General features: G+C 44.8%; 1 protein-coding gene across 4 annotated transcripts in view; it reads left to right on the forward strand.

Moving 5' to 3' along the window:
• lars2 (leucyl-tRNA synthetase 2, mitochondrial) overlaps nt 1-22,104 on the forward strand; it is a 90,872-nt gene that overhangs the window by 64,811 nt on the left and 3,957 nt on the right. For all 4 annotated transcript variants that reach the window (XM_033048553.1, XM_033048543.1, XM_033048532.1 and 1 more), the window contains 2 exons: nt 2,869-2,980; nt 20,851-20,978. In XM_033048553.1, coding sequence (XP_032904444.1) covers nt 2,869-2,980; nt 20,851-20,978 — 240 coding nt within the window. The remainder of the gene's footprint in view (nt 1-2,868; nt 2,981-20,850; nt 20,979-22,104) is intronic.

Genomic DNA, 22,104 nt, shown 5'->3' on the forward strand with positions numbered 1-22,104 from the left:
AAAGATTCTTTATAAAAGACTGATTTAGCCACAAATGAAATAGTATTCAGTACTAGTTGCTTTAGTTGGGTGTGAAAGTCCATTGGAGGATGCAGAAAAGTGAGTGGTTATGATTAAGAACTTGCTGTCTACAAGAATAGCAAAGAAGAGTTGATCAGGACTAGAGAAAGGAAATTGTTTCTGGAGTGCAGTAATTAGCAGGGCTCTCCAAGTGTGAAAGAATGAGATTGATTGGATTATTAGCTTAGAAAAATCATCACCTACTGTGCAGAAATTGTCCTAACAATCAAATAAAATGATCCTATTCCCTGTTTTTAGCACCAGGGCAGATTGATTAATATTTCAGCAGAATTATGGTGTTGTTAAGGAACTAATAATTCAAAATCTGAGGATAAGGTTGAAATCCCACAATTAATTGCTTCACATAATTGAATTAACATGAATTATAAAGCTAGTTATTAATGGCAACTGTGGAGTTATTGGGCTGACACAATCAAAATTGGCTCTAATTAGGACAGGAAATTTGCCGTGTAGGCGGGGGGCGGAGGGGGGTTGTGGGGGGGAGTTGTGGGCGGGGGGGAGTTGTGGGGGGAGTGAGCTCGGAGAAAAGACAGGGAAGAGCAATGGGCGAGAGGGGGGTATTACGGGGGAGGGGAGGAGGAGCCAGCGAGGGGGACCAGAGGGTTAGTGACTAGAAGGAGGAGGCGCTGTCCTGAACGGCTGCCTGTCCTGCAGCTGTCCGTTTTTTTTCCCCTTCTTTTTTATTATTTTTAGTACGTTGAGTGTGCAGTCAGGGGGCCTAATCTTTTTATGTGTGGGGGGTGGTGGGGGGGAAGGGGGAAACTGCTTTTCGAGTCCCTACCTGGTCGGAGGGGTTGCCTTCCTCCGAGCAGCGACTTCGACCTGTCCTTGCGGCCTACCAGCGGGTCCTGGAGCGACGTTTCCCTGAGGGGACCTGGCCAGAACATCGGCTTTGGCGGCGGCGCAGAACATCGGCTTTGGCGGCGGCGCAGAACATCGGCTTTGGCGGCGGCGCAGCGCTGGAGCGCTATTGCGGAGCGGGCGATGCCTTTCCTGGGTTTGCCGCGCTGGAACTCCAGTATGCTGGGACCGCCGATAAGAACATTGTGGAGCCGCGGTTCTGTGGAGCGGCCAGCTGCGACGCTGAACGTTACATCTCGGAGCCTGGGATCTCTCGTTGAGATCGCCAGTGTGTGGGGCTCCGTCCGGCGCGGTCTGTTGGCTTGGAAGCCGCGGTCTCCGGTGGGAAGGCGGTCGTTCCTGGCACCCCAAGCCGCTGGGGTTCTCCCGACGCCGGAGTACCATCACCCGGCGAGAACATCGGGCGCCGTGGCAGCGACTGTGGAGGCCTCAATAGGCCCGACTTTGGGTGGACAAGAGGATGGGGACTGGACTTTGTGCCTTCCCCCACAGTGGGAACCACTGTGGGGGGATGTTTTTGTGTTGAACTTCTTTTTGAATACTATGTTGTATTTTTATTAGTGTGCTGCAAGGACATCTGAATTTCCCCTAAATAAAGTTTAATCTAATCTAATCTAATCTAATTGGCAGTGCGATGGCGATTCACAGCGGGCGCTGGTCACTGGTCGTTCTCCTCCACCGGGATCAGAGTCTCCGCTTTCTGTTTGGCTACATCGGCGACATCTCCGACTCTGGGCTGGACTGGGTCTCCGATGTAGGGCTGGGTCTCCCATGCTGGGATGGGCTGGGCAGGGTCTCAGATGCTGGGCCGGGTCTCTGACGCTGGGTCTCCGATGCTGGGCTGCTTGGGGCTGGGCTGCTTCGGGTCCCTCAGAAAATTGTGTCTGGTTGGAAACCTCCACCGGCCATCTTCAGGTCCAGTACAGACGACGTGACAGGTGAAGAGACTAATCCGCTCGGCGCTGAACAGCAGGAGAAGAGATCAATTTGCGCATGCGCGTTTTTTAAGATCTTTTAAACCTAGCTAACTTTTACTACACTCAACCGATCGGAACGAAACTTGGTCCAATCGCAGCATAGGAGAATGGTGAGTGAACTGGCGAAAAATCGTAGCACTAACGTGAACCGTATTTGCGCAACTAGAAAGACCGCACAAACCGGAAGATAACAAGATCAGAGTTTTAGTTATGGATGGATGGGGGGGGGGGGGGGGGGTGGAGAATCTCAGATGAATGGTTTAGGTGTTTGGAATCAAGAGAATGTAAAATTCTTCATTGAAAGTGTTGTAAATTCTAGTTTTAATTTAGAGATACAGCGTAGATACAGGCCTGTCAGCCCACTATGCCCATGCCAACCAGCCATCACATATACACTAGTCCTACTCACAAGGACCAATTTACAAACAACAACTCCATACAGATAGTACCCACAATCAGGATTGAACCCGGGTCTCTGGCGCTGTAAGGTAGCAACTCTTCCGCTCTGCCATTGTGCCAAATCTTTGTAGATTCTACCATTGAGTTACGTCGACATCCTGGCAATGAATCTTTTTATTTCTGAAATTAATTGTTTTTTAAGCATCAAGGTAATCAAAGGATATGGCAAATGGGTAGGAAGGTGGAAGATGAGCTGTGATCTTACTGAGTAGCAGAGCTGGCTGAAAGGGCAGTACAGTTAACCCTCATTACATCAAACTGTAGGGGGAGTGAGTCGGGCGTGGCATCGGAAGCCAGGGCTGGGGAGGCCACGCGAGCTGGGTTGGTGTCGACAGGTCCGTCCCCTAGAATCAAAATCTGTTATAAAGGAGTCCATTAAAATTAGGGTTTATTGTATAGTGAACTCTGATTTCTGCTCTTGAAGGAATTGGCTCCATTCATGCTGTAAATTAAGATTTTATTTTTTTCTTCCTCTTAACCTTTCTTTCAGCAAGCTACTCCTCGGGTAATTCTCCATAGCAGGGAATATGAAGAGGCTCTAGTGGCCTTGTGCATTATGGTGGCTCCTATGGCTCCACATCTGGCATCAGAGTTATGGAAAGGTAAAATCAATTTTTGTGTTGCACCAAAAAATTGTCGTGTTTATCAAAAAGAGTTATAAAACCAGTCCATGACAGTAATACTGAGTTTAACACTGAGAAATTTGAATTTGTCTATCTATTATCGTGAAGGTGGTTTTGAGTTGCGTTCATAATGTTCTATAGTCAGTGTGGTGAAGATACTCCAACAGTGGCATATAGAAGGATTTGCAGAACTTTGATCCGGTGATAATGACAGAATATTAATATTTACTAAGTTGGACCGTGTGCAACAAGAAGGGTAAATTGTTGGTGATGGTGATCCCCTTGCACCTGCTGCTTTTGTTCTTCCAGATGATAGACCTCACGATGTTGAGTAATAGATTAAAGAGTTGATGCAGTGGATTCAGTAGAAATTGCATTCTGGCAGCTGCACTGAAGGGTGTGAAGGTCAATGATGCTGAAGAGGGTCCAATTAAGGGAGCTGCTTTATGCCAAATGGTGATGAGTGTTTTGCGTGTTTTTGGAACTGCGCTCATCCAGGCATGCAAAGATTATTTTATTACATACCTGACCTGTGCCATGTGAATTGTGAAAAGTCTTTGAGGCATTGGGAGATAATCCATTGGATGCCAAACATCTGTTCCGATTAGACATTTTGATATTCTCAAATTGACGTTGAGCATTAAGCTCTCATGTTATCGGCAGCAGCAAGGATTTGGTTTCTCATTGCTACGAGGTGTTTAGAATCTATGATGATAAAGAATACTGCATTGAAATGACAAAGGTCATACCAAAACATGTTTTTGCTGGTGCAGCAGTGTAAATTTGCCTGCTCATACTTTAAACTAAACTAGAAAACACTCAGGTTGACAGTCAAGGGTTCTATTTACTAAAGACACAAGCCGTCACAGTCATGGAAATCATGAATGCTATTTGATAAATTAAAGTAATAAAGAATAGAAGTAGAATGAGGCCATTCAGCCCATCAAGTCTACTCCGCCATTCAATCATGGCTGATCTATCTCCCTCCTAGCCCCCTTCTCCCCACAATCTATGACACCTGTACTAATCAAGAATCTATCTATCTCTGCCTTAAAAATATCTACTGACTTGGCCTCTGGTACATTCTGTGGCAAAGAATTCCACAGAATCACCACCCTCTGACTAAAGAAATTTCTCCTCATCTTCCAAAAAGCATGTCCTTTAATTTTGAAGTTATGACCGCTAGTTCTAGACTCTCCCACCAATGGAAAAATCCTCTCCACATCCAAGTTGGTGGCCTTTTCCTGCTCCCAAGTTTCTGTATTTTTCATTGGATGTGGCTGTTCATGGTAAACCTGGCATTTATTTTGCATTTCTATTTGAGCCTTCTTTTGATCCACTACGTTGAAGGTATTCCCACAGAGTTGTTGCATTGGGGTGTTCTAGAATTTGGACCCAATTACGATGAAGGGACATACGTTTTAAGTCCATAGCTGGTATGAGTTGGTCTGTGATATGTGCTGAGGTACATTCATGTGTTTATTGTTTTCTTGTATGTTAATGAACTCGTAATGGAGCTACACTATCTTAAGATTAATCAATCACAGCTATTGTTTCTCCAGATGACTTCCAGCTGCTGGCTAGCATACAATAACAGGAACAATGAATGCTTATTTAGTTATTTTCCTCCTCCTTCGTAACTGAAGGTCAATTTTAGTGTCTGCCTTACATCACTTGACAATTTGCTTGATTAAATTATAGAACGGCTTTTCTCTCTAAACCACACATCTTGTTCTAGAGTTAGTTATACAACATTAACACAAGCCCTTCAGCCCAACTTGTCCATGCTGACCAAATTGGCATTCTGAGCTCGTCATATTTGCCTGCAGTTAGCTCGCATTCTTCTCAACCCTTCCAATCCATATATCTGTCCAAATATCTTTTGAAACTCGTAATTGTATCCGCTTCTACAGCTCCCCCTGGCAGCTTGTTTCAGATACTTTCTGCAACAACCACCATTAGGTGTCAGCTAAGGCTCATTCATGGACATTACTTTGTTTCTGTGTAGCTTGATTCTTGGCCTTTAGTTGAGTAGAAAATCTAGGTTGACACACCAGTGGAGCACGGTCCAGGCGTGTGTTTTTATAGTTTGCAGTAGTTCATGAGTTCTCGGAGCAGAATAAGGCCAATTGGCCCATCAAGTCTACTCTGCCATTCAATCATGGCTGATCTATCTTTCCCTCTCAACCCCATTCTCCTGCCTTCTCCCCTGACACCCTCACTAATCAGTAGTTTATCAAGAGACAATAAGGTTTACCCAATCTCTTCTGAAGACTCAATTTTTAAATATTCCTATCACCTGTGCTTTTGTTTCACAAATAGTCTGGTAATTTACCGACCGTTAATCGTGCTTTAATTATTTGAAGAACATTTAATAGGCTTAGCGTGATCATCAAAATTAAAGAGCACAGGTTCTAACCATTTGTTCACCAAATCCTTATATAAAAATGACTCTCAAGAGTCATGAGTGTTTAATTGTCATAACTACAATGGAACAATGAAATTGTTTAATTGTCATAACTACAATGGAACAATGAAATTCTTATTTGCAGCAGCATTACAAGACTGTAAACAAAAATACACATTGATAATATGTAATAAACAAAAATTCGATAAATCAAGTCCCAATGTAGTGCAAAAAGCCATCATTAGTGCAACACAAGACAGTCCATTGTTCATAGCTTAATGTTGTATAGTGTTCAAGAGCCTGATAGTTATTGGGAAGAAGCAATTCTTGAACTTGATGTCACAGCTTTCTGATTTTATACCTTCATCCTGATGGTAGGAGTGAAATGAGAGCACAGGCAGGATTCTGCTGCTGAGTTACTCCTTTTGTGTCTATCTTCGGTTTAAACCAGCATCTGCATTTCCTTCTTACTCATTTTGTCTGTTCCACTGCAAAATCTCCTCAAGGTATGTCTACTTTGAAGACGTTCTCCTCCTCTCTCTGACGACAATTCTGCAACATCCTCTCTCGCTACTCCCTCTCTGATTCCTCCTGCTCTATGACCACGTTTTAACCTAGACTCGCTACCACAACCACGTGTGTTTTGTTGGTGCTTGCCTGCGCCTCCATCTTCTACCTCTGGGATTGCAGCTCTGGTTCCAGTCAACCTAGCTCGGACCCAACCCAGATTACAGGTACCGACAGTCGATTTGCTGCTTTTCGCAACAGTTCTCCTTCCGTGCCCTGCATTCTACACTGGCTGCAATGCGCCGGCACCAGCAGGCCCTTGCTCTGCCTCTCCCGCAGCTCCGGGCCTCGCTCACACACACACCTGCAATGGACCCCAACTGTACTTCATTCAACGCCAGATCCACAACCTCAACAAACACTTCCTCGCCTACCTGGTCTCTACCAAGGATCACAAGCTTGCCCGTGTCCAGACTGGTCCCTCCACTGACACTCCTCGACACGGTCGCCCGCGGGCCTGTGTCCCCACCGCTGGACTACGCCGCCTGCCCGAACACCGTGAGGCTGAGATTTCTACCACAAGGAGCAGCACCAATTTCCACTGCCTCTCCAAACTTCACCGCCTTCCCGACCAAACCCAGGCCCGGACCACCAAAACTGCCGCGGCCACCGGCTCTCATCTGGGGCCACCGCTTTTGTCGTCGACTCTCATCACCACCTGTTCTCGGTCTCCTCCATTGTTTCTCCGGGACCACCGATGCTGCTGCCACCGACCTGTATCTCTACTCCAGCCCCCCACGGGCCTCCACCAGCGATTACACCGACCCGTGCCTCTTCACCGCCCACCAACGTGCCGGAGCCATTGCCTCACCTGAGTCCCAGGCTCAGCACCAGGCCCACAGTCTCCACAATGCAGACTCAGCTGGGTCCTACTGCTCCCCCCTCCTACGGGGAACTTCAGTAGTGTTGGGTCTTCCCCTTCTCCCTCTTTTAACCAGGTTACCCTGACCACACCCCACCCATACAATAGTCCTCACGCCCCCCTCTCTGAGCACCCACCACTTCCCGGACCTCCACTGACCCCAATCCCCCCTGACCTCCGCCTTTCTGATACAGAATAGTCTGTCCTCAACAGAGGCCTCACCTTCGTTCCCCTCCGCCCCAACCTCAACGAGTTGCGGGTCCACCACGACGTAGAGTTTTTTTCCCTTCGCCTCCACCGTGCCTTTTTCTATGGGAAGGAGTCCTCACCACCCAATGATGACCCCTCCTCTTGGACTCCCCAGAACTGCCTTCTACCCTCTCTAGACCTCTTTATTTCTAATTTCCGGTGTGACATCAACCTTTTCCACTCCCTTTAAGGGCATGTCCCACTTAGGCGACTCTTTAGGCGACTGCCAGGGACTACTTTTAATGGAATTCACCTACAACACCTGGCGACAACTGACGACAGCGCCCACGACAACACCTACGTCCACCTACGACAACCCACGACAAGAACAATTGTCGCCACTGGCGTCCAAAAATATTCAACATGTTGAAAATGTTGCATCAGTCGCGCAAAAAAATCGCCAACGTGGGACAGGCCCTTTACTTACTCCATCCTCACCCCCCCCCCCCCCCCCCCCTGATCGTACAGCCCTCCACTCACTCTGCAGCAACCCTGACATTATAATCAAATCCGTTGACACGGGAGGTGCCGTGGTAGTCGGGCGCGCTGATCTCTGAGGCCAGGCGACAACTCTCAGACTCCTCCTCGTACTTGTCCTTGGACCATGATCCCACAGATTAGCACCAGGCCATTATCTCAAACTCCATTTCTGATTTCATCACTTCTGTCCTTCCACAGCCTCGAACCTTATCATTTCCCAGCCCCGCACAGCCCAGTTTTACCTTCTCCCAAAAATCCACAAGCACAACTGCCCTGGCAGACCAATTGTTTCTGCCTGTTCCTGTCCCACGGAAATGATTTCCACGTACCTCGACTCCATCCTATCCCCCCCTGGTCAAATCTCTCCCGACCTATGTCCAAGATACCTCACATGCCCTTCGGCTCCTTAATGGCTTACGTTTTCCGAGCCCCCACTCCCTCATCTTTACTATGGACATTCAGTCACTCTACACCGCCATCCACCACCACCACGAAGGCCTTAAGGTCCTCCGTTTCTTCCTCGACCGCAGAACCATCTAATTTCCTTCTACTAACTGTCTACTCCGCCTAGCAGAGCTGGTCCTCACCCTCACCAGCTTCTCCTTTGACTCCTCCCACTTCCTCAGAGTCCAAGGCGTAGCTATAGGCACTCACATGGGACCCAGCTATGCCTGCTCTTTGTAGGGTACGTTGAACAATCCCTGTTCCAGGCGTACACTGGCCTTATCGCCGAACTCTATCTCTGTCACCGATCCAGAACTCACGGACTTCATCTACGTCACCACCAATTTTCATCCTGCACTCAAATTTACTTGGACCATCTCCGACACCTCCCTCCCCTTTCTTGATCTCACAGTCTCCACCACAATAGACTATTGACTGACGTCTATTACAAACCCACTGACTCCTACAACTATCTCGACCTCACTTCTTCCCACCCTGCTTCCTGCAAAGACTCTAACCCTTACTCCCAATTCCTTCATCTGCGCCGCATCTGTGCCCAAGATGAGGTGTTCCATGCTAGAACATCCGAGATGTCCTCATTCTTTAGGCAACCTGGGTTCCCCTCACCCATCATAGATGAGGCCCTGAGTACCCCGCAGCTCCGCCCTTCCTCCCCATCCCCCTCCCCCTAGTCGCAACAGAGACAGAGTCCCCCTAGTCCTTACCTTCCACCCCATCTGCCGTCACATACAACACATGATCCTCCGAAATTTCGCTATACCTCCTCCCTCGACTCTGTCCAGGGACTCCGACATCCTTTCAGGTTAGGCAGAGGTTCACTTGCACCTCTTCCAACCTCATCCACTGTATCCGTTGTTCAAGATGTGGACTCCTATACATCGGCGAGACCAAACGCAGACTGGGCAATCGTGTCAGCCAAGGTATGAATATTACAGCCCAGGGATATGAATATTGATTTCTCCCACTTTAGGTAGCTCCGACATTCCCTCTCTCTCTATCCCTCCCCCACCCAAGTCGCACTAGCTTTTTATTTTCACACTACAAACAGCTTACAATGGCCTGTTTACTTATCATTGTTACTTTTTTGTATATCTTTCATTCATTGTTCTTTATCTCTCTACTTAACCGTCTATATCTCTCATTTCCCTTATCCCTAACCACTCTGAAGAAGCGTCTCCACCCTAAACGTCACCCATTCCTTCTCTCCAGAGATGCTGTCTGTCCCGCTGAGTTACTCCAGCTTTTTGTGTCTATCTTCGGTTTAAAACAGTATCTGCAGTTCCTTCTTGCACATAGACAGGATGGTATTAGTTGCCTTTTTGAGGAGGAAACATTGTTGTCAATTCATACTCATTTGTACTTTGTTGTTGTCTGCTGATAAGGAAGTCAATGATCCAGTTGCATGGGGATGAGAAGAGACCTAGTTCCCTTAGTTTAATGTAATAAAAAGGAACTGCAGATGCTGGTTCAAAGATGGGAATGTTAATCCTGGCCAAATTGGAGAGGCTAGGACTTTAAAATGGGGTAAAAGCTTCAGGGCTGCTGGGAGATTTGGTCAATTTGGAATTGCTCTCTGCAGAACTGGGACAAGCTGCGGAGTGGTGACATTGTGTCGAGAGCCTAGATACAAGTTGCAAGAAAAGAATAAGAACATCTGCAGACACTGTCAATTAGGTGCAAAATGCATTGAATGGATTGGATGGCTGCAAACCAGACATACACCTTGTAAATAATTATAAATAATGTTGCAGAGTTCTACATTGCCGAGTGTTGATTGGATGAGGTATTGAGCCTTGTCTGGGTTTCTTGCAGATCAGGGTAAATGTTTCTGTTGGCTTCCTTGAGAAGTCCTGTTTGAATACAATGTATTAAGCTGCTGTATTATTGGGTTAGGGAAATGTCTGTAATGTATGGGGTTAATCAATATCTGTAATTGGATTATTAATAGACCACCCCGATGTGGTTCGGCCCCTCGAGGTCCTGGGACATATAAAAGTCCGCTATCACGAGGTCCAGCGACGATCTTCTGGGAGAGCGCTTGGAACTGCGCGACCTTCTGGAGTGTCTGTTTGAGCGAGGCCTAGAGGGCTTGATCAGGAAGATACGAGGATCGAGCCTGCGGTGGGATAGGTACAGTAGTTGAACTGTAATTGCGCTTCGTCAAAATAAAGATTAGTTGTTCAAGTGCTTGATTCAGTGTTTTTGACTGAAACTAGACTGGGGGGAAGCTTAGAATGAGCAATTTACAGGCACAAAATGCCAGAGTAACTCAGCGTGGCAGGCAGCATCTCAAGAGAAAATGTATAGGTGACGTTTTGGGTCGGGACTTTTAGAATGTCACCGTTTCATTTTCTCCAGAGAGGCTGCTTGACCCGCTGAGTTACTCCAGCATTTTGTGCCTTTCCCTTAGTTTATCGAATAATATGTTTAGAGGGGATGATGGTGTTGAACGTTGAGCTTTAATCGATGAACAACAGATTTAGGTTTATTTATTATTATTGTCATGTGAACTGACATACAGTGAAAAGCTTTGTTTTGCATGCTGTGTAATCAGATCAGGTAATATTATAATGTGACAGCTCCCCCTCCCTCAGATGACACTCGGATCACCATCACTGCCAGACAGGCCAGGAGAGGCCAAACCTTGAGCTGAGGCCACAATTATATGTAACAGCTGTGTGCAATTAGCTGATATTGGTTTGTAAAAGCAGGCGTTCCAGCCAGAGGGGGGAAGTGAAAGGGTGAGAGAAGCAGGAGAGAGGAAAGGAAGGAAGGAAGGAAGGAAGGAAGGAAGGGAGGGAGGGAGGGAGGGAGAGAGAGAGTTCGAATTTATTTGAAATTGAACTTGAGAGAAGCAGGAGAGAGAAAAGGAAGGGAGAGAGAGAGAGAGTGAAAAAGAGAGGGAGCGAAAAAGAGAGAGAGAAAAAGAGAGAGAAAAAGAAGTGGGGTGGGGTGGCTTCCTGCTAGCTGTGTTCCCCTGTTGCAGATTTGGAGGAAGACTAAGCCATTGGGGCAGACCCAAGACCACCAAGACTGAGCTGCCAGGAAAAGCCATAGACAGCTAGCTAGTGCCTCCTCTGAGGCCAAGACTGAGCGGCCGGGGCAAGCCTAAGACCGCTAGTGTCTTACCTGCCCACAGACAACGAGGGACTGCGCCCACACAGAGGCAAACATTGAGCCACCAAGATAAGACTGAGATAAGACTGAGACCTCTTGAAGCCCTGAAGCTGAACTGCCAGGACAAGCCTGAGATGGCCACTCAAGGGTGAACTGCTGGGAGAAGCCCGAGATCTCCATGCTTCCTCCTTCGAGACCACGAATGAGGTGCCGCGACAAACCCGAGATTGCCAGCTTCTCCTCACATGCACCCTGACGACGACGGACAGCGCCCCCATGTGGACGTGGGCTTACTTGTCACTATCAATAAACCTGAGTTGTGGAACCTGGCATCAACCCTGATACCGCAATAAATACAATCCGGCCAAACTCAGGTACCATAGATTGAGCAAAGGCTAAGATGACAGAGTGTGGAGTATAGTTCACAGCATTGTAGTGTATCAGTTCCATCTACAAAGTCCAAAGTCCACAATGGGGTAGAGGTAAATCGGACTGTACCCAACCTTATGGAAGAACTGTTCAGAACCTGATAACAGAGGGGATGGAGATGTTCCTGAGTATGGTGAGACATGCTTTCAAGCTTTTGTAACTTCTGCCTGATGGGAGTAGGGAGAAGAAGGAATGACCAGGATGGGACAAGTATTTGATTATGTTGGTAGCTATTCAGAGGCAGTGCAAAGTGTAGATGTGGTCAACAGTCTGTGTGATGTTTGGGGCTACATCCACAACTCTGCAATTTGTAGCAGTCTTGAACAGATCTAACCAAGCAATGATGCAACCTGAATCCACTCATTATGCCTAAACCTACCTGATCTCCCAGTTGCTCAACACTTCAACTCCCCCTCCCATTCCCACACTGGCTTTTCTGTCCTGGGGCTTCTCCATTGTTAGAGTGAGGCCCAGTGTAAATTGGAGGAATAGCACCTCATATTTCGCTTGGGCTGCTTACACTCCTGTATAAAAATTGACATCTAACTTCAAGTAACACTTGCCTCTCCATCCCTCCCCCCCCCCCCTCCCCCCGCCCAGTTTTCCAACTAGTCTGACTGTCCTCATTTACATTTTATTTGTTTGCTTTATTGTTATTCTCCAAGCTAACAATGATCTATTCTACATATTCCTTGACCTTCATCCCCTTTGACTCGTTTTCACACCTTACACGTCCTTATCTCCGTATCTCCCTCTCCCCTGACCCATTCCTTCTATCCAGAGGTGCTGCTTGTCATGCTAAGGTACTCCAGCATTTTGTGTCTTTGTTTTCTATGGGGCATTGGAGATGTGCTGAATTTCCTCAGTCTGCTAAGGAAGTAGAATCATTGGTGGGCCTTCTTGGTTATCGTATTAATATGGTTGGTCCCCGACATCGTTGGTAATACTAAAGCCAGGGAAATTGTAGCTCTCAACCATTTCGGCACCATTAATGCTGGTTGGGGATTATACCCCACCATGCTTCCTGAAGTCGATAATTATCTGCTTCATCTTGCTGACATTGAAGCAGAGGTTATTGTCTTGACACCACATTACTAAGTTCTCTAACTCCTTCCTGTACTCCGTCCCATCATTCCTGATTTTGCCCACCGCAGCAGTGTCACCTGAAAACGTGTAGATGGAGTCGGAGTCGAATTTAGCTGTACAGTTGTGAGTATATAGGGAGTATTGTTGGGGACTGAAAATACATCCTATTCGGGCACCAGTGTGGAGAATTATTGTGGAAGAGATGTTGTCACCTATCCTCACTGATTGTGGTCTGTGGGTCAGAAAGTCGAGGATCCAGTGGCAGAGGTGGGGTTGATTCCTAGGTCCTGAAATTTAGTGATGGGTTTGGACAGGATTATGGTGTTGAAGGCAGAGTATAGTCGATAAATAAGAGTCTAACGTACGAGTCCCTGTTGCCTAGGCGTTCCTAGTGATGGGGGGATGACGTCTGCTGTGGACATGTTGCGACAGTAAGCAAGCTGCAGTGAATCAAGGAAGGCTGGATTTAATGTGCGCCATCACCTGTCTGACGTTACGCGTTCTTATTTTACAATTGGTCTAGTGCAGAGTGAAGAGCCAACAAGATTGCACCTCCTCCCTCCCCCCCTCCCCCCCTCCCTCCCTCCCTCCCTCCCTCCCTCACAGTTAATCTATTGTAGACAAATTATGTGGGTCCTGTACTTATTGTGGTAAGAGTTGATATGCACCATAATCAACCTCTCAAAGCAATTCATCACACAGATGGTGGTGCCACCAGTTGGTAGTCATTGAAGCATGTCACCTAGGTCGAGTTTAATAATTTAGTGTGATAGGTTTGGATTGGATTATGGTGTTGAAGGCAGAGTATAGTCGATAAATAGTCTAACGTACGAGTCCCTGTTGCCTAGCTACATAGCTAGATAGGCCAAAGCTACTTATAAAAATCAAGCTTAATGAATATATATTTTTAATTGAATTGAATTGAATCCATTTTATTAGCCAAGTATGTATACATACAAGGAATCTGCCTTGGTGCCTTGCACTTGTGAAGTAGTATTTGGACCTTCCAGTAATGAATGTCTAAAATGCTAAACCATTAGCCAATATGTGTTTTAACTCTATCCAGTAAGGACTGGCTCGTCTACCTTTACACCGTTCTGCTGTTTTTCATTTGTTCTATTTATTGTTGTATCTGACATTAGTGGATGCTATTCACTTTGAGTTTCATGTGCACAAGGAATTTCATTGCACCTTGGTGTATATAACAATAAACTAATCTGAATTTATTCCTTTCAATTATCTCATGTCCTTCACTTCCTTGTATAGTCATACTATCCTGCTTTGCAAATTACTTTTGAAAGGCATATTGAAAGAGATTTTACTCAGAAACATGCTTGAGTTCAGGCAGTGTTACAAGACACAAATCTGTTCAAGAATATAATTGGCAATAGAAGCAATGCTATTACATCCAAAAAGGCCGCCCTTTGAATCCCCATCTTTTTCTTCTTCTGGATTGCATCCAACTGTCGTCTTACCTTTCTGATAATATTTGCTTCAAGGGGCCCCTTTCTAGTATGAGGTCGTTTCATAGTGGCAAACTTGCAAATTCACTCTCATGAAACTTGTCTTGAGTGTGCAGGTTTTCAATTTTTCCCAGAGATTTAAGTCCGTCCTGTCAGTTCCACGGTACTATGTGTAAGAAGGAACTGCAGATGCTGGTTTAAACATAGAAATATAGAAACATAGAAAATAGGTGCAGGAGTTGGCCATTCAGCCCTTCGAGCCTGCACCACCATTCAATATGATCATGGCTGATCATCCAACTCAGTATCCTGTACCTGCCTTCTCTCCATACCCCCTGATCCCTTTAGCCACAAGGGCCACATCTAACTCCCTCTTAAATATAGCCAATGAACTGGCCTCAACTACTTTCTGTGGCAGAGAATTCCACAGATTCACCACTCTCTGTGTGAAAAAGAAAATTCTCATCTCAAGTCAAGTTCAAGTTCAAGTTCAAGTGAGTTTATTGTCATGTGTCCCTGTATAGGATAATGAAATTCTTGCTTTGCTTAAGTACACAGAAAATAGTAGGCATTTACTACAAAACAGATAAATGTGTCCATATACCATGATATAAATATATACACACATGAATAAATAAACTGGTAGTGCAAATAACAGAAAGTGGTTGCTAATAATCAGAGTTTTGTCCGAGCCAGGTTTAATAGCTTGATGGCTAAGGGGAAGTAGCTATTCCTGAACCTGGTTGTTGCAGTCTTCAGGCTCCTGTACCTTCTACCTGAAGGTAGCAGGGAGATGAGTGTGTGGCCAGGATGGTGTGGGTCTTTGATGGTCCTAAAAGACTTCCCCCTTATCCTTAAACTGTGACCCCTTGTTCTGGACTTCTCCAACATCGGGAACAATCTTCCTGCTTCTAGCCTGCCCAACCCCTTAAGAATTTTGTAAGTTTCTTTAAGATCCCCCCTCAATCTACTAAATTCTAGCGAGTACAAGCCGAGACTATCCAGTCTTTCTTCATATGAAAGTCATGCCATCCCAGAAATTAGTCTGGTGAGCCTTCTCTGTACTCCCTCTATGGCAAGAATGTCTTTCCTCAGATTAGGAGACCAAAACTGTACGCAATACTCCAGGTGTGGTCTCACCAAGACCCTGTACAACTGCAGTAGAACCTCCCTGCTCCTATACTCAAATCCTTTTGCTGTGAATGCTAACATACCATTCGCTTTCTTTACTGCCTGCTGCACCTGCATGCCTACTTTTAATGACTGGTGTACCATGACACCCAGGTCCCGTTGCATCTCCCCTTTTCCTAATCATCCACCATTCAGATAATAATCTACTTTCCTGTTCTTGCCACCAAAGTGGATAAACTCACATTTATCCACATTATACTGCATCTGCCATGCATTTGCCCACTCACCCAACCTATCCAAGTCACCTTGCAGCCTCCTAGCATCCTCCTCACAGCTAACACTGCCCCCCAGCTTCGTGTCATCCGCAAACTTGGAGATGTTGCATTCAATTCCCTCGTCCAAATCATTAATATATATTGTAAATAGCTGGGGTCCCAGCACTGAGCCTTGCGGTACCCCACTAGTCACTGCCTGCCATTCTGAAAAAGACCCGTTTACTGCTACTCTTTGCTTCCTGTCTGCCAGCCAGTTCTCTATCCACATCAATACTGAACCCCCAATACCGTGTGCTTTAAGTTTACATACTAATCTCTTATGTGGGACCTTGTCGAAAGCCTTCTGAAAGTCCAGATATAACACATCCACTGGTTCTCCCTTATCCACTCTACTTGTTACATCCTCGAAAAATTCTATAAGATTCGTCAGACATGATTTACCTTTCATAAATCCATGCTGACTTTGTCCAATGATTTCACCACTTTCCAAATGTGCTGCTATCCCATCTTTAATAACTGATTCTAGCAGTTTCTCCACTACCGATGCTAGACTAACTGGTCTGTAATTCCCCGTTTTCTCTCTCCCTCCATTTAAAAAAAAGTGTGGTTACATTAGCTACCCTCCAATCCTCAGGAATGACTCCAGAATCTAAAGAGTTTTGAACTGAAGATTGACACAAAGCTAGAATAACTCAGCGGGATAGGCAGCATCTCTGGGGAGACGGAATGGGTGACGTTTTGGGTTGAGACCCTTCTTTTCTCGACCCGAAACGTCACCCATTACTTTTCTCCAGAGATGCTGCCTGTCCCGCTGTGTTACTCCAGCTTTTTGTGTCTATCCATGGTACTATGTGCTTGCCACAATCCAGATCAAATCTGGCTATGAAAATGGAAGCACAATAGACTGCAGATGCTGGACTCTGTAGCAGCAGCAAAAAAAAAAAAAAGAGCAGCTGGGGGAACTGCAGTAGAGTTCACTTAGTTCTTACCTTTCAGCCCACTAACTCCATATCCAGCACATCATTCTTTAACATTTCCACCAGCAACATCATGATCCAGTGCGAACTCCATCATCAAGTTCGCTGACGACACCACTATTGTGGGACGTATCACTGATGGGGATGAGTCAGAGTACAGAAGAGAGATCGAGCAACTGTCCATATGGTGCCAGCGCAATAACCTGGCCCTCAACACCAGCAAAACCAAGGAACTGATTGTGGACTTTGGAAGGAGTAGGATGGGGACCCACTGCCCCATTTATATCAACGGGTCGATGGTTGAAAGGGTCAAGAACTTCAAATTCCTGGGCGTGCACATCTCTGAAGATCTTTCCTGGTCCGAGAACACTAACGCAATTATCAAAAAAGCTCATCAGCGCCTCTACTTCCTGAGAAGATTACGGAGAGTCAGTTTGTCAAGGAAGACTCTCTCTAACTTCTACAGGTGCACAGTAGAGAGCATGCTGACCGGTTGCATCGTGGCTTGGTTCGGCAATTTGAGCGCCCTGGAGAGGAAAAAACTACAAAAAGTAGTAAACACTGCCCAGTCCATCATCGCTCTGACCTTCCTTCCATCGAGGGGATTTATCGCAGTCGCTGCCTCAAAAAGGCTGGCAGTATCATCAAAGACCCACACCACCCTGGCCACATACTCATCTCCCTGCTACCTTCAGGTAGAAGGTACAGGAGCCTGAAGACTGCAACAACCAGGTTCAGGAATAGCTACTTCCCCACAGCCATCAGGCTATTAAACCTGGCTCGGACAAAACTCTGATTATTAATAGCCACTTTCTGCTATTTGCAGTTTATCAGTTTATTTATTTATGTGTGTATATATTTATATCATGGTATATGGACACATTTATCTGTTTTGTAGTAAATGCCTACTATTTTCTGTGTGCTTAAGCAAAGCAAGAATTTCATTGTCCTATACAGGGACACATGACAATAAACTCACTTGAACTTGAACTAACATCAGTCACATCTTCCCCTCCCCTTTCTGCTCTCTGTGACTCCATGGTTTGCTTACTCCTCCACATCCATCCCTCCCCCAAACCCGACCACTTTCCCCAGCCACTATAGGAGGTGTAACACATGTCCCTACACCTCCTGTGACCTAAACACCATGTGAGACAGAGATTAACATGCACCTCCTCCAACCTTGTCTATTGAAGTTAGTGCTCTTGAAGTGACCTTCTCTGCAGCGGTAAAACCAAATGCAGGCAAGGCGACCACTTTGCCGAGCACCTGAGCTTTGTCTGCTGTGGTCATTAGATCCCTGGTTGTCAGCATTTCAATTCCCTTTTTATCCCAGATCCACCTGGCTGGCCTCAGCCACCTCCCCTGCCAGGTTTAGGCCAAACACAAACTAAAGGAATTGCACCATGTATCCTCCCTGTGTAGTCTGCTCTTCTGCCTGAAAATCACCTTGTATTCTGTTGTGGTGCCCAATTGCATGAACATTAACTTCTCCAATTTCAGGTGACCCTGTGTCCTTTTCTCTCATCACTTCTGAAGGCTGGCCAATTGTGTTTTATTGTCATATTTTCTGAAACAGATCAATTCAATTTTTATTTGCAGCAACACATCAGATATCTATTTATCACCTCGAAGCCAGTGTTACTAGCTGCACCCTTCGTTTTGCCATCTTGTTAAACTGAGTTATTTTGCCAGTCTAATTCAAGAAAACTTGATTCAAACCATTGCTGCTGTTGAAATCAATTCTTTATTCAGCGCCGAGACTAATCTCTAAACCTTCCAACACAGAGCTGAAAGCTCCAGGACAGGTCCAAAGAACTAGTAACTTTGGTACAAACTTAATGCATCATATAGGTATTAGACAATTATGGTACAGAAGGTGTGGCAAACTATTAACCAATCATTATGGTTTACCATACATTAGCTTATTTGCACTAACTAACCAACTAAGTCCTTTCCAGTGATTGACAACACATATAGTCACATGATTTTCCCTTTTCTGGCCTCTTTACAACCCTTCGTTTGCCTGTGGTCTAACTTTACCCTCTTTGTTCAAAATCATTTTATTTCAATGAAGTATACCCACAAAAATATAAAATCAATTCTCAGAGACCACCTCTCAGAATATAAAATACACATCATACAGCAATCACACAATACATACACACAAATAATTTCCCTACAACTACATAGTTAAAATACAGTTACTTATGGATTACAAAGATTAAATATGAGTTTTGTCCCATTCTTACAAAGTGGTAAAGACTTAAGTTATTTCTAATCACACAATTCCCAACTCCAAGCACACAAAGGCCATATACTTGTCACACTTGATAAATTATAATTGCTTCTTACCAAGCTCGGGTCTAGTTTCATTCTGAATTACAACCTCCCCCTTGCTCATCTCTGGAATGTAAGGCCTCTCTATGACTTCTTACTAATGACATTCCACACAGCAAATGGAAGATTACTATATGCAGACCCAAATCGTTTGGCTTAGATCAAAACAGAGTTACTTTCTCAGTTTTCTATAAACATAAGAAATCATCCTTATACAAAGGTCACACAACCATCACCCATGCCTTAACTCTTTAACTCTGACTCCAAATCACAGACTATTATCTAGCCTTGCTGTCTAAGACCCAACATAAACAACCACAAACCTTCTTTGTGACGCACTTGAGCTCAAAGATGTGTCATAAAGAAAGAACAAATGGTGCCTATGTCCTGGGAAGAGACCCTATTAACAACCTAAACCAAATACAACTTCTGACAGCGTTATAGCTGCTTCAAAGCAAACAAAGCTATGCCTATTCAGATTAACATTTCCATGTTATGATAAGCCATCTGTTCTCCTGTGAGTGTGTACTTTGTATTTTATTACTTTGTGGGGACATGTATTTCTGAAAACCCCAAACCCTTCTCTTGCAACTCAACATAAGTTCCTCACACTAAAGTTATTATCCGAGCAATTCCATTACATAATATTTCCTCGGGAAGATTGTTCCCGATGTTAGGGAAGTCCAGGACAAGGGGTCACAGTTTAAGGATAAAGGGGAAATTCTTTAGGACCGAGATGAGAAAAACATTTTTCACACAGAGTGGTGAATCTCTGGAACTCTCTGCCACAGAAGGTAGTTGAGGCCAGTTCATTGGCTATATTTAAGAGTGAGTTAGATGTGGCCCTTGTGGCTAAAGGGATCAGGGGGTATGGAGAGAAGGCAGGTACGGGATACTGAGTTGGACGATCAGCCATGATCATATTGAATGGCGGTGCAGGCTCAAAGGGCCGAATGGCCTACTCCTGCACCTATTTTCTATGTTTCTATGTTTAATACTGGCTACTTCTCCGTAATCCTTTAGTCAAGATGAATGGTATCGGCCCAAAATGACAACTGTCCATTTCCCTCCACAAATGTTGCCTGACCCTCTGAATTCCTCCAGCTGCTCTTTTTATTTTATCGATGATGAGAATTGCTCAGATAGTTCACTGAATGTTGTACGTGGGAAACAAATGCCCACCCACTGTAGCCTCTTCCAGCAAACCTTGTACCTTGACTCCTGGTACTCCTCTGGAAACGAGGTTTGTAAATACTCAAGCAGTACAACTCTACATTTACCATTTTAATTTCCACTTCTTGAAAGAACCTACCTGCAGCGTCATCCTCACCGTAGTAAACCTGAGACATTTTGAAGAGTGAAAAATAAATCTAAAATGTAAAGCAGATAGGGGTCAAAGAAATTAATGTGAGGTTTTAGTAGAAATGTTTAAATATTATCCCAATTGAGCATATAAATCCACCTATCTGAATCCTAAAATATAGTTCATGGAACATGTGAATGGTATGCTTATTGGAGCGCCATATCTAAATTTGGTTTCCTGAAATGTAGTGGTCAATCCTACCAGTTAGTTTGGTTTATTATTTGGAATAATATTAAAAGCTAATAAATCAATGCCACCTGGAAGCTTGTGTTGTGCAAATTAGCTGCTATATTTCCTGTCTACAGCAACAACTCTCTTATAAAAAGCACTTCATGGCTGTAAAAGATAATGAAAGGCACTCAAGGAATGTATGTTTTTGCTTTTATAATTGTGATAACACTCAAAAGTATAATTTATATTAAAGTCACATAATTCAGAGCCTGATATGACTGGATTTCTCTGTCTAATGTTGAGCGGGATTGGCACCATGGTTCTCCATTGTCTCATGGCTTGTGATAAATAAACATTAATTTCCTCAAGGTGTTGCCATCACCATCATCGCCACCTGATGTATTTTTGGGAATCACAATTTTATCTTTACATTAATGCACAAATTAATGTGTTTCTTTACTTTTCAGGTCTTTCCAGTGCTCAAAATAAGTTTTCCACTCTCTGTCAATGGAACACTGGTGTACTTCTTCAACAATGGCCAAGGGTGGACCCAGTGTATATGCAGCAGCCAGACACTGTGCAGATGATAGTCAGGGTAAGAGCAGAAATGTGAAATAACTCTTCCGCATGGTATACTCATATATAACTTACTTTTTGTACAATTCCTCTTTTTCTTCCACTACACAGAACTTATTGCTCTTCTTTGCATATTTGAAACGTTCCAACTTATTTTGTTCCATAGACATAGACATAGAAAATAGGTGCAGGAGGAGGCCATTCGGCCCTTCGAGCCAGCGCCGCCATTCATTATGATCATGGCTGATCGTCCCCTATCAATAACCCGTGCCTGCCTTCTCCCCATATCCTTTGACTCCACTAGCCCCTAGAGCTCTATCTAACTCTCTCTTAAATCCATCCAGTGACTTGGCCTCCACTGCCCTCTGTGGCAGGGAATTCCATAAATTCACAACTCTCTGGGTGAAAACGTTTTTTCTCACCTCAGTCTTCTCCTTGTATCTCCAAGATGGGTGATAGATTGGGCCCAACATTAACAGCTACAAGCCTTTGGCATCAATTTTTTCTTTACGTAACAGGAAGAGGCCATTCATTTCTAATTTCATCCATTTTCTACCATGGTTGATCAATGGACTAACCTCCTATATCCATCTTCCTGCTGCGGAGGGTCTCTGTGAAGACAGGGAAACGTTGAGGCATGGATCTATCAGTGAGTGGGTCACAATTCTCTGATTCCAAGACACAGTGGATGGATATTTTCTAATGCTCTCATTCACCATTTGATTCTCAAAATAGAATATGGAGCAAGTAACTTTTTGTTTGAATCGTAGTAATCGCAATTGGGAAGAAAAGTGAGAAAGGAGATCACTTTTTCGTAAGTTTTCTCCCAGTATAGGAAGGAAATATAGTTTTGCTGCTGTAGTTCTGAACTGTAGTGGCTGACAGTGCCCCTTCCCTTGGTCCAAGTATTATCTGGGTCAGTAGATAGGATTCCTTTTCTGCATTTAAGTCAGAAACTTGAGGTTAAAACCAACAGAAACATACTTGTTGGGTTAATTAGTAAATCCCCAGGAGCATCAAAATAATATTTCCCTCAAGACACCCTCGAGAGATTTGAGTCCAAGATTCAGGCAGAGCTCTGCTGCAGTCTGGAGGGTAGTACCATGCTGTCACAAATGGTATATTTCAGATGACATTTTTAACCA

This window comes from Amblyraja radiata, chromosome 2 (genome assembly GCF_010909765.2).
Source record: "Amblyraja radiata isolate CabotCenter1 chromosome 2, sAmbRad1.1.pri, whole genome shotgun sequence".
NCBI classification, from domain to species: domain Eukaryota; kingdom Metazoa; phylum Chordata; class Chondrichthyes; order Rajiformes; family Rajidae; genus Amblyraja; species Amblyraja radiata.